Consider the following 27,051-nt stretch of genomic DNA (forward strand, 5'->3'; position numbering starts at 1 on the left):
GGAAGAGGAGCGGTCCTTGCGGACTTCTCCTCCCGGGTTTTGGCACCAAAATGTAAGGTATTTTTCCCCGCTGAGAAGGAAGGAAGGGGCTGGAGCCATGAAGTGTGGAATAGCAAAAGGCTTTATTGAGTACAGAGTGTGCATCCCGCCTGGTGAGGTTCCCTGGCCCCGAGGAAAGATGGAGACCAGGGAAGTCGCCAGGATTAAACCACGTGGGAGATATTTAAAGGGGTCCCTCTAGGGAAGTCGAGCTAATATGACGTGGTGAAATCCCACTGGCTGGTAGACGGTCACTTTTTTCCAAATGGTTCCTGTGAAACCGCACTTGGTTGTGGGTGGTCCTAGCCAAAGTTTGCGGGTCTGAGTTCCCCACGTGACCATCCCCCATTATCCACCGACCTTACACCTTGACCGTGGGCCTTCAGCAGACCGAGTAACTCCTTGCTCGAGCCAGCGACCTTGGGTTGAAGCTGGTGAGCTTTTGTTCAAACCAGATGAGCCTGCACTCAAGCTGGTGACCTCGGGGTCTCGAACCTGGGTCCTCGGCATCCCAGTCTGACGCTCTATCCACTGCGCCACCGCCTGGTCAGGCAAGTAATTATTATTATATGCTTTAACTCTGCTTTATAAATTTTATAAAGTAAAGTTACATCACCATTACTGAGGAACCAGTAAGTGGTTAGAAAATTTTACTACTAACAGAGATACAAAAGTGGGCGGTAGGTATAAAAAGGTTGACTACCCCCGTTTTATAGTGTAGAAAATTAAAGCCTTTAAGCCAATATACAAATAAGGAAGACTGATAGAAAGCCATTTATATGAGGCATAAATGGGATTCCTCATAAGAGTGCACCACCCCACATCATGCAACAGTCAAGGGTGTGGGGAAAAGCTTAGCAAGCAAACATATATCACATTTACAAACTTATTTGACCAACGGTCCCCTTACTAAAAGCCTCAACTAGCCCATTGAACTTTAGGTGACTCGACACCAGGGCAATTCCCATGACTCTCCACCTGAGCAATCCTGATTGACAACTGTCGGTCATATAAGTTTGTAAATATGATAATATGTTTGCTCGCTTATATTTTGCATTGGGTGTGGGAGACAGGCTGTAAGCCAGCAAAGTCATTATAGCCTAAGGCTTAGTTTTAAGACTAAACCTTTCCTGCTCTTTTCATTCTAAGATCTTTTCAACACTAAGCTTTTCCCCACACCCTTGACTGTTGAATGATGTGGGGTGGTGCACTCTTATGAGGAATTCCATTTATGCCTCAGATAAGTGACTTTGTATCAGAGACTTCCTTATTTGTATATTGGCTTAAAGGCTTTAATTTTCTACACTATAAAATGGGGGAGACCAGGGGATCTCCCCCTCGGTTCCTGAAATGAGCATTGCAGGGAGAGGCAGCCAAGATGGCAGAGTACTGAAGAGAAGCCAGTTTATGTAGAGTTTGTGTAGAGAGAAGGAGACGGGAAACAGAGGTGAATAAGTCTGGTGAGGTAGAAACTTTTGATTCTAGGAAACTCGGATGAGACAGTGGTTTTGGGAGCCCTGAATGAAAAGGGAAGTGTTTCCCACTGTGTGTATTTCTCGCCCGCTGAATGCAAACTAGGATTAAAGGTAATGGCCCACCAGTTCTTGGCTCCATTGTTTCATTACCATCTGTCTGAATCAAATGCGAACCTGCACAGGCCAGGCAGCTGTGATGGTGGCCGTGGCTACTGGCTTTATAACAACCCTGATTGTTGTCTTACTTTTGCCTGACCCCCGGATGTTCTGCCAGCTAGTCGCCCCCATTCACTGACTGACTGTTCTGTTGCTTGGCCATCAATCAGCACCCCCTCCATTGTTTAGCCCTTCCATTGTTTAACTACCACAGGTAACAGAGATTTTTCCCATTGTCACGAGAAATAGAGCGAAACTCAGTCCCATATAGGCTGAGGCTTTTCATCCTCTTGCAGCTGACGCCACCAGGGTCTCAGCCCACCTGTTCATAGATTCCTAAGTATAGTCCTTATAAAACTCAACAGGCCTTGTGCGTCCCTCCTGTCCCTCCTTTGGTGACCTAACACAGCACAAGTGGAGAAGGGAAACTGAGATGGGTAGTTAAATGACCAAGCAGTTTCCAGCCTTCTAGTAAATCACAAAATCATATCTCTGTAACCAAGGATGCTTGAGAGTAAATAGTTTCCACTTCTCCTCCCCAACCAGAATCACCCTCCTCAGGGAGATAAATAACAGAAATCCAACTAGTACCCTTGGTGCCAACCACACCTAAGGACAGATAAAGTCAGGGAAATAAATCTCATTTTTGTCTTATTAGCATAAAATTGATAAATATTTTATTGAGACCCTCTTCTAAGTCCTCCCCTAAAACTCCTACCATTAGAAAACAGATAAGAACCCATAAGACAAACACCTAAATGTTTGACTGATGGTGGAGTAGTGGATAGGGCATTAACCTGGGATACTGAGGTCCCAGGTTTGAAACCCTGAGGTCACCAGGTGGGCTCAGACTCAACAACTTGAATGTGGGCTGGCTGGCTTGACCATGGGATCACTGATGTAATCCCATGGTCACTGGCTTGAGCTCAAGGTCACTGGCTTGAGCAAGGGGTCACTGGCTTGGCTGGAGCTCCCTGGTCAAGGCACATAATAAGAAGCAATCAATGAACAACTAAAGCGCCATAACTACGAGTTGATGATTCTCATCTCTCTCCCTTCCTGTCTGTCTGTCTCTCTCTCTCTCAACAACAACAACAACAAACAGAGATCCGGCAGTCTCTTTCTAGAGCACATCCTTTGTGCCCTCTCCTTACTCTTCCTTCCTAAACTTTAAGGGTCCTCATGAGACTCACAGCCAGGGAAGCAATGGGCAGTGACAGCTTGTCCTGGGCTGAGGCCCTGAACCTGTCTCCAAGGCCCCTTTATTCTGACTCTCCGTGAACTGACAGCAGCCCCACCTAGGCTCTCTGCTGTTGCCTCTTCTACCCTAAGTCCTTCCTGGACTCTTGCTGTAAAATCTTTCCTGAGGGAGGTCAAGAACTCACACACTACTGGTCGGCCCTGGGCAGACCCGCTCCAGGCTGGACCCTTTCTAGTGACAAAAAGTCCAGGAATCTTGATAACAAAAGCGCTGAGAGGGGCCAGGAAAGGCTCTCAGAGGATAGAGAGTAGAGAGCAAGAGGCCCGGCCCCTCTCTCTGTGGAAGCAGTTGCTTCCAGCCCCCTACTGTGCCCTGCTTTGGTCCTGGCATGGGGAGGAGCAAGGTCTACAGTCCTCTGTGGGGGACACTCCCACTGGCTCTGCCTGTGGTGGGGCAGGGACACTCAGGGCTTGTTGCCCATCTAAGGCTTATTCTCCTTGGTAGCTTTTCCCCCCTCTTATAACAAACTTTACTTTTCTAGATCAGTTTAGCTTCGCAGTAAAATTGAGCTGAAGGCACAGAAAATTCCCATACTTACTTCCCCCCCACCCCACAGCCTCCCTCACTACCAACATCCCCCCAAAGCAGGGTACTTGCTACAACTGCTGAGCCTACAGTGACACGTCATCCTCACCCAGAGTCTCCAGCTTGCCTTGGGGTTCACTCCGGGTGTTGTGCATCCTGTGGGTTTGGAGAAATGTGTAAAAACATGTGGCCCCCATCACAGTGTCATACGGAGTAGTTTCACTGCCCTGAACACCCCCTGTGCCTTGCCCATCCCCCCTCTGTCCCCAGCACCTGGCACCCCTGCTCTGTGTGGTCCCCCGCCTGCTGCCTTTTCCATGAGGGCACTCCTGCTCTGCAGCTGGGCACTTAGGGGGTCCAGAACCCAGACAGGGGATTGGTTTCCACTCGGACTCCCACCCCTACAGAGTGGGGGACGGACACCCTCACCCCACTTTGAGGTCTCCAGGCTCTGAAGGGAGAAACACCGAGCAGGGAGCACAAAGAAGGGGACCCTGGGTTGATGATCACGTTGGGACAGTGCCCCACTACATGTTCAGGGTGTCAGATGTGGCCTGCTAGAAGAAATCACTGCAACAACACCTGAACCACACACCAGTACCTGGGCAAGAAATCTCAAAACTGGTCATCTGTGGAAGCTGTTCTACCCCCTGATCACCAGTTTATTTAATGGTATACAATGGAAATTTAAGTAGAAAACACAAACCTGGAAAAGAAATACTTCTGCCAAAGCCCAACTGAGGAAGAAGTTTGTAGGAGAGGTCTCTATTTTTGGACAAGTGTCCCAAGCTTTCTAGGCAAGCAGCAGGTGGCCTCGTGCAAAGATATTTGAGGTTTCCCCCAGAGCTGGGGCCAGGGAGCAATGCCAGTCTCAGCACCCTGTGCCCTGTCCAGGACGCACCAGTGAGAGCCGCAGCGGCAGCTGAGATGAAAGAGCCCAGAAGTGTCACAGGAGCTTCCCAGCCCCAGGCAGGACGTCTGGAGTTGCCTGCCAGGGGTTGCTCCTGCAGCTTTGCCTGTTACAGTCAGTGAAGACCAACACTGCTGTGAAACTGTAGTCATTTCAGCCTGAGTTAAAAAAACAAACAAATCAGCCCTTCCCACCCTTTTTAAAAATACAGGAAAGCAATGGGTACCAAACTGTTTAAACCTAAAGACCTAAAGAGAACTATGTTAGTGTCCTGGGGTCTACCCTACAGAGCACCAGAATCTGAGTGGCTTAGACAACAGAAATTTATTCTCTCACAGTTTTTAAGGTCAGAAGTCCAAGACCTGGGTTAGGAGGGGCCATGCCCCTCCGAAGGCTCTAGGGGACAATCGGTCCCACCCTCTCCCCCAGGAAAGAGTTTGCTGGCCATCTTTGGGTTCCTGGCTTGTAGAAGCATCAAACCGCTCTCTGCCTTCCTCTTCACATGGTGTTCTCCCTGCCTGTGTGTCTGTGTCCAAATTCACCCTTTTAATAAGGACACCAATTTTCTTGCCTTAGGGGCCACCCTACTCTAACGTATTATAATTGCAGTGACTTTATTTCCAAATATGATGCATCCTCCAAATAAGGGCACATTTTGAGGTGCTTGTGGTTAAGATTCAATGTATGTATTTTGAGGGGCAGAGGAAATGTAGCTCACTAGCTCACTTAGAGCCTTATGCAGGATCTCATGTCGTGGTCTGCAGATTGCTCTGCAGGGAGGGCCCCAGCTCCCTGGGAGACCACTGCCTAGGGCAGGGGTCCAGCAGGCCCCAGTTCCTCTGTGGCCTTGAGCACTGCCTGGCTGTTAACAGTCACTGTGGTCCTGCTTTTCTGGAAAGTAGCCAGAGGTGACCTCTGCAAATGGTCCGCTATTCAATTGACCCAGAAACCTCCACAAAATCACGGAGTTCAGTAGGTTCAAATCTTCATGTTCATTTTAAGAACACTCATGAAACTGCCCAGGCCATCAAGGCTATGCATATTCGAAAAGCCACCAAGTGTCTGAAGGATGTCACTTTAAAGAGGAAGTTGTGCAGAAGAAAAAGATATCCTAGAGAAACTGAAGAAACAAATACTTATGGTCTGAGAGTAAAGTCAGAATAAAATAAATACTAATAAAAGTTAAAAAACCTAAAAAAACAAGAAACAGTCACTGTATTTTTGGCTCACAAATGAGGACAGTCACCCCACCCACTGCCACACTGTCACCATGCCTGGTTGGACCTGGGTAACAGATGTGAGGAGATAAGGCTCACACCGGGTCCTGGCGGGAGTTCTGGGGACATGTGGATTTCTGTTCTCTCTGGCTTCTGTGCTTGGTAGGGACTCTCCTCTGGCCTGGCTCCCACCCAGTGCTCAGGACTGAGCCGCAGTTGACCTGTGGCCCACACATAATGCAAAGGAGAAATCGGTGCTGTCATCAGCTACTGAAATTTAGGTGGTTTGATATGACAAGGATGCTGAGATTCAGGGTGCCATATGCTACCATGTTTTAAAAAGGACTCCTGCTGATAAGAATGCTTAAACTCATTCATTGATCCCACTTCCCCCATCTGACAAATGAGAAATTAGAGGCTCAGAGAAGCTATATGAACCTAGCATCAAAGGCCTCTAGCTTTTCTGGTAGCCAGGCTGGGAAAGATGGTTAGGATGAGTTCTTGGCAATACCCTGATTGCCTTAACTCCAAATCAGATGCATCACTGGACACAGTGTATGTATCTTGGATACACAGTGCTAATGATGCCTCTTCTAGAAAGTCTGACATGTCCACCTGAGGCCAGACCCTGCTTGCCCTGTCAGATCTCTTCCCTCCCCACCTCATTAAATGGGGCCAGCCACTGGAGTGACACCTGTATAGGAAGAAAGAGACTGTGCCCCTTCACTACTGCGCCCTCGGTGGCAGAAGGCTCAGGAGGTGGCCAGATTTGTGCAATGAAAGAGTAAGTTCATGGATTCACAGGAAGAAATCATGGGCTCAACTGAAGTTGACCAAGGCAGCTTTCCCAAGCCCTCTGACTGTTGTTCATTCTACTAGGAGATGACTGTCCTGAAGGACAGTGTGCTTGCTGATAATAGAATAAAGATTTTCTCTCTGCAGAGCTGTCTGGACTACTTGAATAATATTCAAGTGTATGGCTATTCAATATTTTATTTATATTTCTTTTATATATACTCCTCACAAAAATTAGGGGATATTTCAAACTTAGATCTGATCATAAAATAACTTCACACGTGCACAAGCAGTGTTCCTTCAGCCAATCCTCTCCTTTCCAGGTTAAATCCCTTCCTTTAACAACTTCCATTCATTTCAGTCTTCCCACTCATTAAAATCTTCTGCATAAATATTGACATAACAATACTATGTGCAATTTCATATAAATGGCAAATATTGAATGGTTGACAATAAACTCAAAAAATCAAATATTGACTGTACGATAAGGTTCATGGGCCATTCCATGATTCATCTGTCTACAAAAAAACCCAGACTTATTAAGTCTGTACAATGTTATTAGCTTGATTCTTTCAGTATGCAGCCTTCTATCTGTATTTCTGCGGGCCACCCCGAGTATCTGTTCTTTGCATTATCAGAGTGGTTGATCTGTGTAAAGGAAAGAAAATAATTTTAAGTATTTGCTAATTAATGAATATTTAACATGTCAGCTATGAGCAAAGTCCTATAGCCAACAACTTCCATTCTAGGAAGTGATTCTCTTTAATCACTTCCTAGAATGGAATTTGCTCCAACCCACTCTGGGCACTTGATTTCCTCTCAACATGCTTCATAATACTATTTGAACCAGGTGGGTATGCAGCACCAGAACTTTCTGCAATGATGTAAATATTCTGTGACTGACACTTTCCAATAGAATAGCCACTAGCCATGACTGGCTATAGAGTACTTGAAATGTGCCTACTGTGAGTGATGGATGAACTGAATTTTAAGTTTTATTTAATTTTAATAAATTTAATGCAAACATAATAAATGTAAATGCAAATTTCATTAGTAGATGCTATATTGAACAGCATACTCTTAACTTAATGCTTAAAATGTAATATGCATTCTAAACTTTGGAATTCTAGTTATAGATCCTTTTTTATATAACAGCTTTGACCTGTAATTGACATACTATACATTTCACCCAAAGTACACACTTCAATGGTTTTCAGTATAGTTGCAGAGTTATGTAACCATCACAATCAATTTTAGGCCATTTTCCCCATACACAGCCATCCCCTGCTCCTCGCAGCCCCAGGCATTCACTAGTCTACTTTCTGTCTCTACAAATTTTCTCTATTCTGCAAATTTCATATAAATGGAATTGGTTTTCTTCATCTAGCATGTTTTCTAGATCTACCTATGTTGCAGTGTGTACCAGTACTTTGTTTCTGAATAATATTCAAGTGTATGGCTATTCAATATTTTATTTATATTTATTTTATATATACTCCTCACAAAAATTAGGGAATATTTCAAAATGAATATGAAGCAATAAAAAAAGCATTTGATATTTTTTAAATTAAACAAGAACATCAGGAAAGCAAAGGACAAGTCAGAGAAAGTTGTTTGATTATGCAAATGAGATGCAAAACCAACTTTTATTTCATTGGTGAAAATGCACTATATAAAAGGCTGAAAGTACTGGAGTATCTGCATGTTCCCTGATGCCCTAATTTTTGTGAGCAGTGTATTAATAAGACATTTGGGTTGTTTCTAGTTTTTGGTTATTATAAATAATGCACGTTCATGTACAAGTTTTTGCGTGGACATGTTTTCATCCTCTTGGATCTATATCTAGGAGTGGAATTGTTAAGTAACATGGTAACAATATGCCTTAGTTTTTGAATATCTTCCAGAATTTTTCCCAATGCAGTTCTATTATTACATTTCTGCAGTAGCACATGAAGGTTCTAAAGTCTCCACTTCCTTGTCAACACTCTTTATGATGTTTTTATTCCAATCATCCCAGTGAGGATAAATTAGTATCTCATGTGGCTTCTGTTTGCACATTCCTAATGGCAAATTACGAGCATCTTCTCATGTGCTTGCTGGCCATCTGTGTATCTTCTTTGAAAATATGTTTACTCAGATCCTATGTCCACTTTAGAATTGGGTTATTTGTCTTTTTATTATTGAGCTGTAAGAGTCCTTTATAGAGTATCAGTCTTGTATTTGCAATTTTTTTCTCCCACTTTTTTGGTGCTGTCCTTTGATGTACAGAAGTTTTAAATTCTGATGCAATGCATATTGTTTTGCTGTTGTTTATGCTTTTGGTTTTGTATCTAAGAAATCAGTACCTAATTCAAGGTCACAAAGATTTATGGTTATGTTTTCTTCTAAGAGTTAAATGGTTCTGGTTCCTACTTTTAGTCATTTGGCCCATTTTCACTTAATTTCCATATCTGGTGTGATGTAGGGCCCCAAATTCATTCTTCTGCATGTGAGTGTCATGTGTTGAAAAGACTACTCATTCCATATAAAGTGGTTTTGGCACCCTTTTGAAAAATCAAATGATGAAAAAAGTGAGGTTTTATTTTTGAACCCTCTCTTTGATTCCATGGGTTGACATGTTTGTCTTACACCAGTACCATACTGTCTTGATGACTATGACAGTGAGTTTTCAAACTGGGAAGTGTGAGCCCTCCAACTTCATTCTTCTTTTTAAAGATTGTTTTGGTTATTCTGGATCCCTTGAATTTCCACATGAATTTTAAGATCTGTTTGTCAGTTTCTATAAAAAAGCCAGCTGGAGTTTTGGGTGGTGGTTTGGGTGTGCACATGGAAAAACGCATCTATTTCCTCAGGAAGATCAATGCAGTGGGTCCCTCCCTACACAATGGAACCCCCAGCAGACCCCACGCTCTGGGGTTTGACAATAGTTCAGTTGGACGGCACAGGGCCTGGCCCTCAGGGCTTAAGGAGACTCAGATTGGGAAGGACAGTGGGGCAGGCTGGCTGGGAAGAGCAGGGAAGCTCTGGGTTACAGGACTCTGTGCTCAGGTCCTTGCCGAGCTCCACGTGTTCTTCTCACTTAATCCTCACTGACTCTTGTGCAATAGGTGCTATCTTTATCCCTTCCTCACAGGGGCTGACTCTGAGGGACAGAGAAATTGAGTGACTTGCCTAAAGCCACACAGGTAGGTAGATGAAACGTAGAGATCCATGAAATGCCAGATTGTTACTCATTCTCTACAAAGGGTGGAGGAGAAGGGGGTCCTGTATCATTTCAGAGTCAGCCTGAGGAAAGCCATGGGTAAATGAAGTACACACCCAAGTCACAGGGGCTAAAGAAGTGCATAGCTTTCCTTGCATTACATAGATCAGAAAACTCAAGCCCAGAGATGCAAAGTGGCTTGTTCAGGATCACACCTGACCCTGGACACCAAGCCCCCTCTCCCAACTGCACCTGTCTCACCTCACCCCTCTGCCAGTCCAAGCAGTGGTGGCCCAGGGAGAGGTACCACACAGAGCCACACACACCACTCACATGCCTCACTCACTAGGACAAGTCCATGAGGTCTCAAATACACTGGGTGTCCAAACCAGATCATTAGTAATGAGTGGTCTTGGCGGGGGCCCTCAGTATATGCTCCTGGCATGTTCTGCAGAACTGGCTTCCCAGCTGTGGAGGGACATGGGTGTTATAAGGAGAAAACGCGCTTTTTCAGATGCATGCTAAAATTGCCGTGAATTCTGAGCTTCTGGAGGGCTACAATAAAGGGTCAGAGAAGCTAGAGGGCTTCCCTTGAGCACCAGTCACAAGTTACCTGGCTGTGAGGTGCACTGAAGTCACATCCACTCAAACCATTCCCCCCTCTTCCACCACAGTGGTCCTGCCTGCATGGCAGAGGCTTGGCCACCTGCCTGTTTCTGTTTGTCTTCCTTCCAAACCATCTCCATGCCGGACAGTGCAAGGAGGAAACCGGGACTAAATGTCCTCACCTGAAGTCAAAAGCAACTTGTAGCACAACCTGGTGCCATTCAAATCTCTGCCTCATTTGAATTTCTAGCCTATGGGTAGAGGCCATTCTCCCAAGAAGAGCCGGAGGTCCTGCTCTGTGGCAGGCAGGAAGCTCCATGTGCCTCAGCACCATTTGAAAGATACTGCTACTATCCCTGGAGGTTTCAGCTGATAAATCCTACAACATGTCCCCAACTCTAAGCAGGGATTTTCAGAGGTGACTAAGTTAATATATTAGAACTTCATTCATTTGCTGTTCACTTTGTTTTGATGAATAAAAGGGTTTCAAATCAAACATGAACAGTTATGACAACAACAAAAGCCATGTTAATTCAGTGTCCGGTGCTTGTCCTGCAGTAAGCACTTCAGGCTTGAGTGGTCTCGGAACCACCTTAATGGTAAGTACTGTTACTATCCCCACACGGAGGCAAAGGAGAGAGTGGACTATGTTGGCTGCACCATGATGGAAAGTCCATACCATAGCCCATCCAGAATTTTCTATTTTTAAAGAGATTTGAGAATTGAAACTTCAGTCAAGTGTCCTTCTAATGCTGATCTACTGAGAAAAGTTGCCAAACATCTTAGCATGGATGGTTTCACCTATAATGACATGTCAAAGAACATTCTTCCTAATGCGTGAAAGGTACGATTTTTCCCAGCTTTACGAACGAGGACTCCTGAGTGGGGAAGTAAGTGGTCAGACTGGGCTAGCATCTCTGCATCACTCTGTGTGGCATGCACTCTATGCAGGGATGTGTTTAGAGACAGGGAGTTGTAATGGACTGGGAACCTTTCAAAACACAGCCCATACTATACCAACCATTTGTGAGAAGGGACATTTAAAAACCACTCACCTTGTGATAAGTTTACACAGTGACAGATGGTTAATGACTTAGAGTGGCGATCACATTGTAAGGTATGTAAATGTTGAATCACTATATTGTACACCTGAAACTAATATAATATGATAAACCAACTATACCAGCGGTTCTCAACCTGTTGAGAACTGCTGAACTATACTTAAAATAACAAGAACCACCACTTACCTTCTCTCTCTGAAGACCTGCAGGAAGTTTAAAGCCTTTCGCTGCAAGAAATACCCAGCTTGACCTGAATCGCATATTCCTGATTTCTTTGCTTCCAAGTGCTTCTATGGCCTTCTTGGCATCCTCCTTCAGTCTGGGAGACAAAAGGGAGAGTCTCTGAATGTCTTGCGTGAGGACTCCTGTGTGTCACACTGTGCTTGCCCTAGGACTGAGGTTTCTACAGTAATGCCTTCCTGGGGTGTAAACAGGAGAACAGCACCCATGCTGGCTGATTAAGTCAGGTTTCTAATTAAACATGTGACAACATCCAGGACTCTAAGACTCAATTTTGGGCACAGACCTTTAACTCTCAACTTTGAAAAGTCCTTGTGTCTCCAAGGTCAAACACACTGTCACACTCAGACAACACAATTTCCACTCCTTGCTGACCCTCCTGTTCACTGACCACAAAATACGGTGGCAGAAGTTGCGGAAAGATGAAAGCAAAGGTCAAAACCATCTCTTTCACATTCAACAAAGCCAGCATCAGAAAAGAAGAACTAATCTCAAATCTACTCCCATTGCAAAAGGGTGAACTTAAGAGTAAGCTAAGGAAGGAGTGTAGAAAGGAAAAGAAAAAACAACTTCCTAACAAGTTCAGATTTTCCAAAATGAGTGAAATCTGAGTTTTTCTGAGTATGCATCAAAAAACTTCAGTCTGAAAAAAAACACAAAAAAACTTCAGTCTGGTAAGAAGTTCTATAAAAAATAAAGTCTGAGGTTAAAGTGATGTGGGAAATGCTGTGTCCAAGAGCCCCGTCTTGGAAATTCACAGTAATGTAAATAAGCACTTTGACATTCTTGGAAGCTCAGCAGTGGAGACGTACCTTAAGTTAGAAGAGCACAGGTGGAGAAAGTCTGGGTTAGATCACTGTCTCCCCAGGGAAAGCACTGGGCATGCCTACGCATATGTGCATGTGCGTGTGTGTGTGTGCGTGTGTGTGTGTGTGTATGTTTTCTTCTTTGGCCCCTCATATAAAAAAATGTTCTTAATTTCCTTTCATATTTCTGTTTAGTCACACCAGGGGTATAGCTTTCCTGGCTGTGCTATTCAAGTTAGGGTCAGCAGTGGCTCCACCTTGCTACCTGGACATAATCCTTGGCTTCTAGTACTTAACTGCTACACTGGCAGGTCACATTTGTAGAAATGCAGTCTATTTTGTCATGGCCTCCACTCCTTTTCTTTAAATAAGTATCTTGCTTCTTGGCATTTTGTTGCTTCCTAGAGGGTGCAGAGGGACTCAGCTCTCTGCCCTGCTGCTTCTCTTCCCCATCCTCACTGCTATGACAAAGTTGTACACACTCACCGGCTGCTGTCATCATTGTGAGTCACCATGAAGAGCAGGGACTTCTCAGGAGCACCCTGAATGAACTTTGTCATTGGTCCAGAATTCTCTGTTGGGTCAATGCAAACCAGCATTAGGAGCTCTGTTAACTGAGACTCTTGCCCCATGTGCTCTGCTTGCTCAGTGCTCAGTGTCTATATATCCACTGTGAGGTCTCCCTCCCTAGAGCTCCTCTCTACACCATGCCAATGGCATTACAGCTCTTCGTCCTCTGCAATTACTAAGGAAGACCTGACCCATGTGCAAGCATCCCAGGTCAGAGCATCTCCAGGAACTGATGTGCAGGACAGAGACGAGGACTACACACCAGACCCTACATGGGGAAGTCTTTGCTGAGAGGCTTGTCTATGCCTTTCAGGAAAAAAGAAAGTGAATCTCCAACCCCAGTATTTACCACTGGGGCTTGTTATTTATAGTTATGTTTAAGTCAGCTGCAGAGTAAAAATGCCTAATTCTCATGAAGGGCCCCCAGGCATTTCTTGTGACTCTTCTCCATTATCTTTATAGAGCTTATTTTTAATAACTCTCGGTGTTAAATAAAAATAAAAATGGGCTGGTATATCCTGATTGACAATTGTAGCCAATACCCAATGCCCAGAATGGAGAAACCATTGAAGGGGGGTGGGCATCGTTGGGCCCAGAGATGTGTGTGCCAAGCCCAGTGGACACCAGGCACAGGGCAGTAATTATGATGACATTCAGGGCTGAATGCTGGCCGCCTTATTTGATTTAAATAAGTCTCTTTCTTGTCATCCAATGAGAGAACAGAAGGAAAAGATTCAGGACAAGTGTGACCAGAGAAAACGAATTTTCTAGATAATGCCTTCAAACTGTATTATATGAACTCAGAGACTCAGAGGACTTGTGGACGACCATTCTAGAATACGCAACATGAACTTCTGGTAATTTGCTTAGTAGACAAAATAAGAATGTTGGCATTATTAGTGTGTTTTTCAAATCTTAATTTATGTTTATAATTTATTTAAATTTTAACAGGAAAGTTGTCTTACCACCTTCATTCATAGCAAAATATCGTGTTGCTATCACTTTCCCAGTTACATCTGAAAATAAAAGGAACAGCTTTTAAAAGAAAGTTCATGGGACTCAGGGTGCATTTGTGGCACCAGAGTTCTCAACCTGGCCTGCTTCTTCCCTGTCTCTTTCCAGGAAGCAGGGCTGCCAGAGCCCGCTGAGGAATGTGGCTGCCTGCCCAAGGGCTGTTCCCAGTGCCGGTCAGGGAGACTGGGATCTGTAGCTGCCCTGGAACTTCCTGCCCGTCTGTTTCCGGATAAGTTGGACTCTACACTTTCCTGCTGCACCCGTCTCTCCCAGCAGAGACCCAGAGTCCCCACCTCGGCCCTTTCTGCTTCGTGCTTTAGGCTGCCCTCTGGATTTCCATGCTGGGCACGTCCTGTCCTGAGTTCCTATGACCCCGCTGTCACTGGACTACGTGATCAGCTTGCTCCCAGGGACACCATACAAAACCCCTTTCCCAAACCTGCCACGGTTGTTATTATCAGGGGTCCCTTCTGTCACACAGAGGCAGGAACTGGCTGGTGGTATCACCCTCTGCTGAGCTACTAGGAATCTGAGAGCAAAATTGAGGCTCAAATCCAGGACAGTCTGTGGCCCCAGGTCTGCTTGAATTGTTTCACCCAGCCTCTGCCAGTCCTTCTTTGTTTGTTTGTTTAATCTATACTTGGCTTCAGTTTTGTTTTTGGAACCACAAATAATCTGTTAAGTGAAGCATTGAAAAAGTAATTAAATATATATATATATATATATATATATATATATATATATTTTTTTTTTTTTATAGAGGAGGAGAGGCACAGAGACAGAACTGGAATGGCCTGAACTGGAAAGAGAAGCAGATGATCACTTCTCCTGTGTTTCTTGACTGCAGTGGATCAAACCCAGGATGCCCAGGATGCCATATGCCAGGCTGATGCTCTATTCACCGAGCTAAGCGGCCAGGACCCATTAATATATAATTTAAAAAGTGTATTAAAATAGAAACCTAGATTGAGTGCAAAAACCATTGAAAAACCAAAGTATCTTTGAAATTCCAATCACAGAGCTTTTAAAGAAAAACATCTCATAACTCACAATTGACAATGGCAATATTTATTCCACTCCCAACATTTCCAGTCTTTTCTCCGATGAGCCTGAAAGGTAAAAAAGTGCTGGTCAAAGAACTCCTTTTCCACCAAGCAGAGGGTGGCCCTTCCTGCCCCGTGATGTCTTCTGGCAAAGTCACTGCCCCATCCATTGTCACATTGTTCCTACTCACATGTGTACCAGCCGGACCCAGATCCCTTGACAGTCACCCTCACACTCACTCCACACACTGCTATAACCAAGTTCCTCTAGACTCAGTCCCTCAGGGAACCTGGACACCATATGTAATCTTATAATTTAGACAAAGAGCCTGGGAGAGAAAAATCTAAATTTTTTCTAGCACAGGCTCTTTACAAACATTCTTCCCCCACACACTAAATCCTCAACCTCCTCCTGAGCATTCATTGTTCTGTTTTACTAACATGAAGTAGAAGAGGTGAACCAAAGAGATAGATCTAACCCAAGTCTGGTATCATCTTATAGACATTCTTTCCCCCTCAGTGTATTGATGCAGAACTCTTGTGGTCCTTTTATCTGACCACAAAATGCAACCCAGCTTATCTCCTTCAGTAAGTCTATTACTTCACTTAATTCTTTGCTTTAAATCAGGGAATATGAATGTCAATTTCAAGGAAGAAGACTAACTTTCTTGGAGATGGTAATTAGTTCTGAAGATCTTTGGAATGTCACATATGTATGCACAAATCCTCTGTAAAGTTTTAGAATAAGTGACAAATTTGTTTCATAAAAAAGAAAATGTGGAAAACGTGGAAGCTGTTCTCCTTTTCCCATGCATTGGAGTAGTGAATATGGCACTAGAATATTCTGCTCTTAGCCTTCTGGGCTAAGTCCTTTTTGGAGGAGTAGCTTTTAGATTTTAGAGAATATTCCATAAGCACTGAAAAAGAAGCTTCCATTTACAATAATGGAAAAATAGATAATTTGAATATTTTCTTCCATTAAAAAAAACACTAAAAAAAGACTTAAAAAAAGATCTGCTTGAATATGTTATATTAGTAAAAAATTCTAGGCCAAGATTTTGGAGAAGACTAAATGTCAATGTGCTGAGCTCAGCATTTAATGCCACTTATATTCTGGAAATATTTGCTGATTCTAGAAACAGTGTCTAAGAAGGTGACTCCCACTTCTGACAACCATGTGAGGCTAAGGGGACAAAAGTTGGAAACCAGAGCCCATCAAAGGGAGGGCCATCTTCGATTCCATCCCGCCTCCCTGTTGTATTTGGGTTGGAATGAAAGAGGGCTGAATCCTAAAAGTGAGAGTGTAACAGAAATAAATAAAAACTTGCATAATTGCAGCCTACCATGTGACCAGAAGAATCTTAATCTTTAACATTTATTCAGATCTTTATATTCTGCTAATGGTTTCAGGTCCCTGACAAATGTTAACAAAAGTTCTCAGAAGAAGATGATATTATCATCTAATGCCTTAATTGGAAAAGAAACAAACAAATTTCAAATGTACTGCCTGGTACACTATCAAATGTAATCTGGCACATAAGGAAAGAAGCCAGCAAAAACAAGAGCCAATGGAACCGCAGAAAATAATAGATAATAGTGAAAGACTCACAAGGCTCCAAAGAGTAAGATTATCCAACAGACTTTAAACTAACTATACTTAATATTGGACAGAAGATAATAAATAAAGTTGAAAATTTCAGAACTAGAAACTTCAAAAAATTAAATAAAGATTAAAAAAAGAACCAAAAGGAGGTTTTAAAACTAAAGTAATATAATAACTGAAATTAGTAGCTAATAGAAGGGTTTAACAAATTAGGCACAGTAGAAGAAAGAATTAGTAAGCTAGAAAGCAGTTCAGAGGGAAACAGCTCTGTTCACATGAAGGACAGAAAGATACAAAATGGAAAATAAAAAGAGACTGTAGGTTATTGAGATTATAATAATGAAGGTTGACATGTTTCACTAAGAGTCTCAGAGAAAGATGAAAAAATAAATGGGGCAGAAAATGTAATAACAAAGAATTTATTAAATGTGATGAAAGACTTCGATACATACATATTAAAGAAGCTCAATAAATTCCAAGAAAGATAAAACAACAACAAGAGACACAGCATGGTACAAGTGTTGAAGGCCAAAGATAAGCAAACATTCTTAAAGGAAATCAGAGAGGGAGAAAAAGGCCGTTATTGTCATAATATCAACAATTAAATTATTAGCTGACTTACCAAGAAAAACAATGGAACTTTACTCAAAATCAAGGGTAATTTTCACAGATATAATTTTGAGTGAAATAAGTAAGACATAAAAGAGCATATGGTTTATTATTACATTAATGTAAAGTTCAAAACAGATAAAATAACAATAGTGTTATGCCATGCAGAGTTAGGCTGTAAAACTATCAAGAAAAGCAAAGCAAGGAAATGATCACTATGAAAGAAAGAATAGAGGTTACCATGGGCAGTAAGGAGAGGGGGCTGCATTTGGGAAGGGGTGCACAGAGGACTCATGATATGCTGGTACCAGATAGACTCTATATAATTTTTTATTTTCTTTTTGAGAGGGAGAGAGACAGGAGGAGAGAGAGAAGCATCAACTTGTTGCTCCACTTAGTTGTGCATTGATTGCTTCTTGTACATGCTCTGACTGGGGATTGTACTGGTGACCTCAGGCTCAAGCCTAGCCAGCAACCCCTTACTAAAGCTGGCAGCCTTGGGCTCAAGCTGGCAACCTCGGGATCATGTCAAGCACCTTGTGCTCAAGCCAGTGAGCCTGCACTCGGGCCAATGACTTCAGGTTTCAAACTGACGATCTCAGCATTCTGGGTCAGCACCCTATCCACTGTGCCACCACTGGTCTGGTGACAGTCTATTTCTTAGCTTGAATGGTGATTACACAGGTATTCACTTTATTATAACTAATTCAAAACAACAGATTCACAAGGTTATTAATTGCAATATTACCTGTAATACTAAAAGATTTCCATTAAAAATTTCTACCAAAGTAGATCTGATTGAATAAAGTATGAATCACCCATGTATAGAATATTATGTACCTATAAAAAGGAATGAGAACAATCTCTGTCTACTGATATGGATGATCTCTATTACACTGTTAAGTGAAAAAGTGCAAAACTGTGTATAGATTTTGCTACCTTTTACACACATAAATATACTCACACATGTATATGTACATACACAAATTTAAGACATAAACATGGATATAGACTAATTATACATATGAAATTTGTTTATTTTTAACATAAAAACAAACACTAGAAAAGATAAATCAGAAACTAAAATCTTAAGGGAATGGGAACAGTGGGCACCTTTAATTGGCAGTTTTCAGACCACTTACTATTATGTGGCGTATACTTGTTTGTAAAACCATCATGTTGTTTTTTGTTTGTTTTTGTTGTTTTTTAAATTTTAAAATTTTTGCTTTCACTATATGGTTATAGTTTCTTTGCTTTGTAAAGATTATATGGTAACTAAGGTATAAGCATATTTAGAAATACCATTTTAATAAATGAAAAGACAAACTATATCAAGAATCTTACAAGTCAATAAAAATGGCCAAAGACAGAAATAAAACTGGGCAAGACATATGAAAATATAGTTGACAAAAAATACATACAAAGATTTAGCATAAAGAGATCTTCAACTCACTCACAGCAAGAGTAATCACAAAGTAAAAATCTGACCCGAACTCCAAGTTTCATTTCCCACAATGGCAAAGGCCAAAATAATGGCCAACAAGTGTTGGACGAATGGTGGGGAAACAGTCATTCTCATTATGTTAATCTGAGTCCTCTGAGAAGCAGACAGCAGAACAGGATTAAAGGCAGAAGAATTTTTATTGGGGGAAATGCCTATGAGAGAAGATGGGGCCGGGGGCAGTGTTAACTGGGGAGAGCTGTCAGACCACACTGCAGGCCTGACCCTAAGTGAAGGAAAGAGAGAGAAAGCTTGGGTGGACCAGGCTGCTGTGCAGTCTTGGTAGCGTTCAGCAAGGCCACTGGGCATACTGGAACCCATGTCTCCCAGGAATGGGCCTGCCTGGTAGCCCTCTGGGCTGGCAAAGATTCTCTCCTGCACTCAACTCTACAGGCTCTCCAGAGCTCTTTTTTAACTGGCCTAACTTTTGGACAACAGTGCCTTCATTGTCCAGTTTTAGCAAGAATTCTGCTTAATCAGTTTAAGTAGAACCCCACCTTTGATATCTGATCACCTTCCCTGTCTGATTGGGTTCCTCACCCTCCACACTTTATGCCCAGATGAGGTCCAATTACCCCAGCCGGTCTTCAGCAAGAATCCTGTTAGGTCAGTTTAGTAGAATCCCTCTGAAGCCTGATGTTTCCTCTTAGTCATTTTCTATGCACTGACCCCACCTTGCTCCTTGACTATAATTCCCACTTACCCATGCTGTATTTGGAGTTAAGTTTAGTCTATTCCTCCCACTGCAAGATCCCATTGCAGAGGTCCCTGCAGTGATTTCCATGGCCCACCTTGGATAAAGTCTGCCTTACCATCTTCAACAAATATCACGGATGTTATCATCTTTAACAGTGCTCAGTCACCTGCTTGAAGCAGCCCATGGATGTATGACCTCAAGCTAACATGCTATCACTTTCAGGATGCAGCAATGGGACCTCTGGGTCAATGAATGCCCCACCGCTGGAGTCCCAAGGAGCACTTTCTCATGGTTAGTTACCACACTTGAATATTGCTGGTGGGAGAGTAATCTGGTTCCAGGCAATGACCTTACAATATGAAGCAGAAATTATTTCTAATATATAGAGAATTGATACTCGGCTGAACTATCAATGAATGGTTAGGGAGAATGAATATACTTTTAACACGAACAATCTTTAAAATTTTTACCTCTCCTTCTACGTTTTTCTCGGGATGTTATTAGAGGATGTGCTCTAGCAAAACTAGGGAGGGAACTGAGAAGGTGGAACATATTGTGTTCCTGAATATTCTGGAAATGGGCTGAAGCTCCAGAGAGGAAGGCAAAGGTCATCCCCAGGATGAGGGTGGAGAGGGAGGCCAGGTGACGGCTGTGCAGCGGCCTCAAGAGCAACCTGGCTGCCTGCAGTGTAACAGGTCACCCAGATCGGTGCGCCAACAGGACTGCTCTCCTTTATAAAAGGGGAAATTTGGACACAGATACTCACCCGGAGGGAGATGATACAAGACTCAGGGAGAAGACAGCCACCTACATGCCAAGGAATGAGGCATGGACAGATTCTCTCGCACAGCCACAGGAAGGAACAAGTCCTGCCCACACCCTGACCTTGGACTCCAAGCCTCCTGAACTTGGAGGGAACACATTTCTGTTGTGTAAGCTCCCGGTCCATGTGCTTTGTAATGGCTGCCCCAGTGAAGGCATGCACTGGTCCGCACGAGGACACACCCACAATGCACACCCTCCCCAAGGAGCACAGCATTCCCAGTGCAGAGACTCCCAGTCTCTGCTTCAGGTCAAGGACCTGCCCTTCTCTCTGGGGACAGGCTCGCTGCTCAGTCAGCCTCAGAGGAGAAAAGGGATTGAGTGGGGAAGTTGTAGTTCCCATTTTCACACCAGTACTTACAGCTCATCCTCAAAGCAGATTTTGGCATACTTGTTCCTGCCACCACCGCTGAGCAACCTGTAGGCATAGGTGTTCGGGGGACACGGGGACCAGTGGTCACATTTTTGCCTTTTGGGGGCTGGTGCTGTAATGAACAAGAATATAACAGTTAGCATCATGCAAGGATTTATTGGGTGAGCCCACTGCTTGACCTTGAACACGGCCGTTTTGTCCCAAGGCTTCACACCCGCACGTCCCAAGGCCGTGCGGAGACACAGCAGTGGGGAAGGGGTCACCAATTTTCATTAGAAGCTTCAGAAATTCCCTTAAAGATACAAAGTTAATTTAATCTGCTTTTGTCTTAAAATAACAAATATCCAAAAGGGAGGGGATGTTTTGTAGGCATAAAAATTTTAAGAGTTGGGAATCACTGCCCATGGCTGGTCATTTAGCTAACATCCATGGCATACGATGGCTGAATCAGGAACTATGGGAATGATTCTTCCAAAATGTCTGGTGTTAAAGGCAGCTCCTGGAGGAAGCTGTGTCCAGGACAGACTTCTAATTTTGTGGGGAAAATGGGGGAATGAGAGTGTAAGCACTTCGAGGGCGTCTCCCATGCCCTGCACAAGCAGGGACTCCCATGGTGCTGGGCCCCACCCCAGTCTGTATGCAGTTAGTCTGTCTTATTCCGCGCAAATTCACTGTGAAGGCCCTGGCCGGTTGGCTCAGTGGTAGAGCGTCGGCCTGGCGTGCAGACGTCCCGGGTTCGATTCCCGGCCAGGGCACACAGGAGAGGCGCCCAACTGCTTCTCCACCCCTCCCCCTCTCCTTCCTCTCTGTCTCTCTCTTCCCCTCCCGCAGCAGAGGCTCCATTGGAGCAAAGATGGCCCGGGTGCTGGGGATGGCTCCTTGGTCTCTGCCCCAGGCGCTAGAGTGGCTCTGGTCGCGACAGAGCAACGCCCCCTGGTGGGCAGAGCTTCGCCCCTGGTGGGCGTGCCCGGTGGATCCCGGTCGGGCGCATGCGGGAGTCTGTCTGACTGTCTCTTCCCTTTTCCAGCTTCAGAAAAATACAAAAAAAAAAAATTTACTGTGAAAACCTTATTAAATGCAAACACTCAGTCACAACAATTTCTAGTAGGTGTTTTTTTTCTGACTATAAAAGGTAATTCAATCCGATACAATTTTTTTATTATTCCGCAATTCTTTATATTTGTGCAAATTAACTTTGTGTAATATATTTCTGTATTAAAAATATACCAGCATATTTATTCATGAGACTTTGAAAAGGGGTACAGCTTATTATTTCAGCAGCCCACACATTATCCAATGTCATTGTCTATGATCCCACACTCAAGCCAGAGACTCCTCCGCTCAATCTGGTGAGCCCATGCTCAAGCCAGATGAGCACGGGTTCAACCTGGAGACCTCGGAGTTTCGAACCTGGGTCCTCAGCATCCCAGTCTGACACTTTATCTACTGTGCCACCGCCTGGTCCCAATGTCATTGTGCGCAGCTGTTTTGTAGTTTCACTTCATTCCCAATCTGAGTTGTATTCCAAACACACCTTTTCACTGAACACAACCTGCACACAGAGTTCCTTCATTTGCTTTCCTAATAGCATGAGTGGACTTGGAATCTCCCATAGGATGAGCAGGGGCGGGAATGGTGCAGAAACAGGAGGAGCAGATACTACCTCCTCCTTGCTGTCGTCATCAATGTAAAATTTTCCAGAAGCCACTGCCCACTCCTGAGCTGAGCTGCAGAGTTCTTAGTCTGTCATGGCTGGCGGTACGTGGTCGGTGGTACTGACCTTTGAGGATGGGCCTCTCACCAATGCTCTGGATGGTGTAGACGGCACTGGACAGGGGAACGTCTGGAATTAGCTCTGCCAGCAGGTACCCAGAGTACCAGGCGCATGTGGAGGCGAAGATGAAGAGCAGTGCTCTCAATGCGCCTGGAGACAGAGCAGACAGGATGTGGAGGCCAATGCCAGGGCAGGTGCCATCAGGCAGTCCCACCCCAAGCTCTCCTGCCCCCCCCCATGTGCATTCATTCACGAGTGTCAGCAGGGTGCTCTGAAGAGAAACTACTCCTGGGAGGTGGGGTCAGGCAAGGGCCCCAGGCTGCTTTAATGAACACCAACCACTTAGCTGGGACCAGGCATTGGAGGGAGACAGAAGCAGATAACATAAACAATGTCTTCAAGGCTACACTGTTATGTTGTTGCTGGATTGGGTCTTAGAACTTTCTCAAATGTTAACATCTAAACGACACAGTCCCCAAGATCTTTAGACCATCATGCCGGGGAAATTCCAAACACAAACTACCTGGACAGTGTGGCCACTGCTGTTTCTAGGACTCACAGGACATCCCAAAGCTGGCAAAGTAGCCACAGAAAACAAACGAGAGCCCTGGGTATGGAGGTCCCTCTCCTGGAGTTCCCGTTCGCCCTGTGCTGCACCCACGCCGACCTGCCTGGGAGGTGGCCCGTCCCAGCTCTACACCTCTCTAGGAGTCTGTCCCTCTGCTCTCCAGCACAGATCCCTACCCATCTCCCTCTCCTTCTCTTCAAGGCCCTGCCAACGGCAGGGCTGCATGGGGTCCGACCTCAGTGCAGCCTACCATGCACCCATGACTGGCGCAGGCAGCCTATGGCAGCACTTCACTCGCCTTGCTGGTGGGGCACACCATGGGTCCCTTCCCTACAGGACTGCCTGCATACCTAGAGCAGTGCACGGGCCGCACGGCATTCCAGAAAGTGCTGCTGGGGATACACTGGGTGAACTGGGAGAGGTGGCTGCTGGAAACCCAGAGTCAGCCCTGACTGTTTTGAGTTCAGCAGAAACAATAGTCCACGGTGTCGTGTGTGTGTCAGGTCACAAGGGGACTATTTTATCTAAGTGTCATATTTGAAGAAAACAACTGGCAAACCAGAGAGTACTCAGAGGATCTTCTAGTCCAGGGGTCGGGAAACTTTTTGGCTGAGAGAGCCATGAATGCCACATATTTTAAAATGTAATTCTGTGAGAGCCGTACAATGACCCGTGTACATTACACATTATCCAATAAAAATTTGGTGTTGTCCCGGAGGACAGCTGTGATTGGCTCCAGCCACCCGCAACCATGAACATAAGTGGTAGGAAATGAATGGATTGTAATACATGAGAATGTTTTATATTTTTAGTTATTTTTTTTATTAAAGATTTGTCTGTGAGCCAGATGCAGCCATCAAAAGAGCCACATCTGGCTTGCGAGCCATAGGTTCCCAACCCCTGCTCTAGTCACTACATCACACACAAGATCTTTGAGCAAATAGTGGCTGTTTGGCTTGGAGAAGACTGAAAAGAATTATAATGCTTCCTTTCAAATGTGTAAAGAACAGGCACTCGGAAGAAGACACCGTTTTGTCACCAGATGAACAAGGATGAATAGACGGACGTGACAGGGAATGAAATGAAGAGTGAATAAAAACGCTTGTGGCTTCTCACAAGTGGAACTACTGACTGGAGTTGCCCACCAGCAAGACAACGAGCTCCCGCCCCTGTACACTTTTCAGGACTCCTAGGAAGGCTGCGAAGTATCTGTGGGCTGGGCAAGGGGGTGCTACTGATGACCTCTAGGCTGGGGACAGTCTGGTTTCCTGTGGTGGCTGGGAGAAGCCAAGACCTAGAGCCAGGGCCATGCCAGGATGGGAGGGTAGGCCCAAAGGCAAAGATGGGGCACTGGCTAGTGGTGAGCCATATGTAACCCATGCACAGGTCTAGCACAAGTCATGAAAGCCTCCAAGATGCGCAAGGGAGGCAGGCTTAGGAGCTAGGAGGTAAGGGACAAGGAGCAGGCAGGCAGCACCTGGAGAGCTGTGGTTCAGCCTGTCCTTGGGCCGGACACTACACCAGGAGAGACTAGTCCCTGGAGGTGATGGCAGAGCAGGTGGGGCACTGGACAGCAGAGAAGAATCTATCACCAGGCGGGCACAGGTAAGGATTTGTCTTGGAAAAGGTGGTAGTTGAGACTTAGCTGAGATGGCTTCTGGTTCCCAGGTGGGCCCGCCCTGGTGGGAGTGGGTCCAGCAGCTTCAGAGGTGGGGCAGGAGGGGGTAAGTACACAAAGTCCAGGAACCTTCTATGATTCCATAACCAGGACCCAACCTTTTCTTGTAAGGTAATAAAGTCATCATGGGCTCACAGACACACGCTCCTACATACTTCCACCTCAGAGCAAAAGGCAGCCCTGAGCACAGGCAGGAAGTCAGTGAACTTCCTCCTTGAAATCCTCAATTAGTATGCATGTGTGCATGCGTGTGCGTGTCCTTCCATCATGCACCTGCCGAGTCTTAGGACTCTTAGGCTGGCTCTGGACACTGACATTGGAGAAGAAAGCAAACCTCACAGTTTGGAGGTCTCATGATGACCCACCTCTCCAGTCCCGGGGCCCTGAAGAGAGCACCTCTGAGCTCGCTTCCACTGGTGGGGTTTCCTCCAACTCGTAAGAAAGAGGACAAGATGGAATGAGGAAGCTATTTGTCACTGACAGCCTAGCCGACACAAGCCAAGTGCCCTCATCCTGGAGATAGCCACACATGTACCTCTTGTGTTTGAGGGGTCAGGAGGGCGGAGGGTAGGTGAACTGTACTTGGGACTTGGCTGCTTTGTGTCTCTAGGCCCTGCTGGCCTCAGTGTCCACTGTTGTCACTGTCCTGTTGACAGAGGCTTTATGGCAAAAAGATTGGGAGACACCACACCTGGACACCAAGGCTGGTTTGCAAGGTAACCCACATGCAAAGGCTGACATGCCGACCCCACCCCCATTTCAAGGAACTAAGATGACTGCATATCATAGGTGAAGGGCATTGGCCGCTTAACTCATTCCAAACATGCAACCTGAACGTCCTTCCTATAATAAGCGGTCTGCCTGGGCCAGACTTGGTGACTGACTGTATTCACGAAAATGTTGCTTCCAGGAACATTGCCAAACCTTTAGTTCACAAAGTCAAAGGTGACATGGCTCTGAATTTCTGCAGGTGAGCTTTCTCTCAACCACACACAGCCAGACAAATACAAACCTAGTGTCACGACAAAGCTTAAATGAAAGGACCTCACAGCTCATAAATGACTTCTGTGGCTTGGGGTAAGAAAGCCGTGGGGCATTTTCTACTAAGTAACCAGCAAAATGAGATAAGCATGTAATAGAGTGAAAAATCCTTCCAAGACAGTGATAGTGGACTTCAGTGCCCCAAGGGAGGTGTTTCCTTTCTGCCCCCCAAAGATCTATCCCCACTTGTGTATCCTACAATTCACAGAAGTTACCAAAGGCAGTTCAGAAATAAATAGTTTTGTAGAAAACATGACAATAATAATAATAAATCCTCAAATGTGGCTTTCCTACACTTTGGGAATGGAGCAGAAAGGTGGTGTTTAGAACTTTATGGAGTGTGACCGACCACACAACCAGAAGCTAGCACTGGAAGTGCTGGTCTAAGAAACCTCATGGCTGATGACCTGCTGTCCAGAGCCAGAGAAATTATCTCAATAGGGACCAAGAGAACTTTCCAGTCCTGTACAAGATGTGCTGCCTGACTTCAAGAGGAATCTACACTCCACAGGTTCTAGAAAGAAAACAGCAAAATCACTTGGGAAAGGCAAGTGTGACAGAGTTGGCTGGTTAACACCAGCACCCTGGAACGCCTCTAGAGAGAGGCGGGGAAATGACAGACGGCAGAGGCCACAGCCAGAAAGACAGGTTTTGTGAGATAAAAAGACTGATGAAATTGCCTTTTTTCTTCCCTCTCCCCTATTCTTCCCCCAACCATTTCACAGTCTCAAGTAGTTTGATAAACGGGGAAAAAATACAATCAGCCCTAGAAAAAATGCTGCCTGAACAGCATCAGCGATGATGGGGCATTCCACGTTAATTACTCCCCACTTCCTGCCCACCCATATTCGCTGGAGACTTAAAAAGGGCTGTTTCACTGTCCTGTCATTGGACCTGTGGCTAATGACTGCTGACTTAGCAGAGGATCCCCAAGTGGAGCTCACAAGTGCCTCTTACGTGCAGCTGGCAGCCCCCTGCTGGCCCAGTAGGTCCAGGCTGTCTGGAGGCACCTGCTCTCCCAGAAAAAGACCCCCCCCCCCCCCCCCCCCCCCGCTCCCCGAGCTCCTTGAGTCCTGGCTCCCACAATACAGTACTTACTTTCCAGCCCAAACATCACACTCACTGAGCCCCCTGCCAGGAATCCCAGATGCGCCGGTGGGAACAGGCAAGAGGAGCTCGAGTAAACCCTGTAGGGCGATCTGCTCCCAACCCCAGAGTATTCGCCTCTGCCGGGCTGGCTGCCCGCATTCCCGTTCTGGTCAGAGAGGAGACTTGGCCACAGCGCCAGCCCCACCCTCAGGTTCAGCGGGTCGGACCATGGAATTGTGAGGCAGCCACTCTCCCCCTGCCTGGGTTTCCGGGACTTATCCTCCTTTGGCGGTGGGAATCGCACTCACCGGCAACCCCTGGGCGCATCTTCCAGGTGCTGCTCCCCACACAGCTCCCCGGCAGGCGACTGGGATCT

At 45.2% G+C, this 27,051-nt stretch overlaps 1 protein-coding gene across 4 annotated transcripts; it reads right to left on the reverse strand.

Moving 5' to 3' along the window:
* FAM3B (FAM3 metabolism regulating signaling molecule B) lies at positions 1 to 27,051 on the reverse strand. Of its 4 annotated transcripts, XM_066254959.1 has the most exons (9): positions 26,984 to 27,051; positions 22,306 to 22,449; positions 20,514 to 20,637; positions 14,928 to 14,986; positions 13,829 to 13,879; positions 12,780 to 12,867; positions 11,434 to 11,566; positions 3,566 to 3,612; positions 463 to 582 (listed from the first exon to the last, which is right to left on the reverse strand). In XM_066254959.1, exons 1-8 carry the CDS (start codon positions 27,000 to 27,002, stop codon positions 3,592 to 3,594), a joined length of 639 nt encoding a protein of 212 aa, XP_066111056.1. In that variant the 5' UTR covers positions 27,003 to 27,051; the 3' UTR covers positions 463 to 582; positions 3,566 to 3,591. The 4 variants fall into 4 exon arrangements, with proteins under 4 accessions (XP_066111053.1, XP_066111056.1, XP_066111054.1 ...); XM_066254956.1 differs by lacking the exon at positions 3,566 to 3,612 and having other exon boundaries at positions 1 to 582; XM_066254957.1 differs by lacking the exons at positions 463 to 582; positions 3,566 to 3,612 and adding an exon at positions 6,582 to 7,026.

Source organism: Saccopteryx bilineata, chromosome 2 (genome assembly GCF_036850765.1).
Source record: "Saccopteryx bilineata isolate mSacBil1 chromosome 2, mSacBil1_pri_phased_curated, whole genome shotgun sequence".
Lineage (NCBI taxonomy): Eukaryota > Metazoa > Chordata > Mammalia > Chiroptera > Emballonuridae > Saccopteryx > Saccopteryx bilineata.

What these genes read in the sequence shown, in the direction of transcription:
- FAM3B (XM_066254956.1), bottom strand. An exon ending in AAATATTGCCATTGTCAATT is followed by an intron (nt 13,880 to 14,927) that starts GTGAGTTATGAG and finishes TTTTATTTTCAG; the next exon opens with ATGTAACTGGGAAAGTGATA. An exon ending in TTTTGCTATGAATGAAGGTG is followed by an intron (nt 12,868 to 13,828) that starts GTAAGACAACTT and finishes TTGACCCAACAG; the next exon opens with AGAATTCTGGACCAATGACA.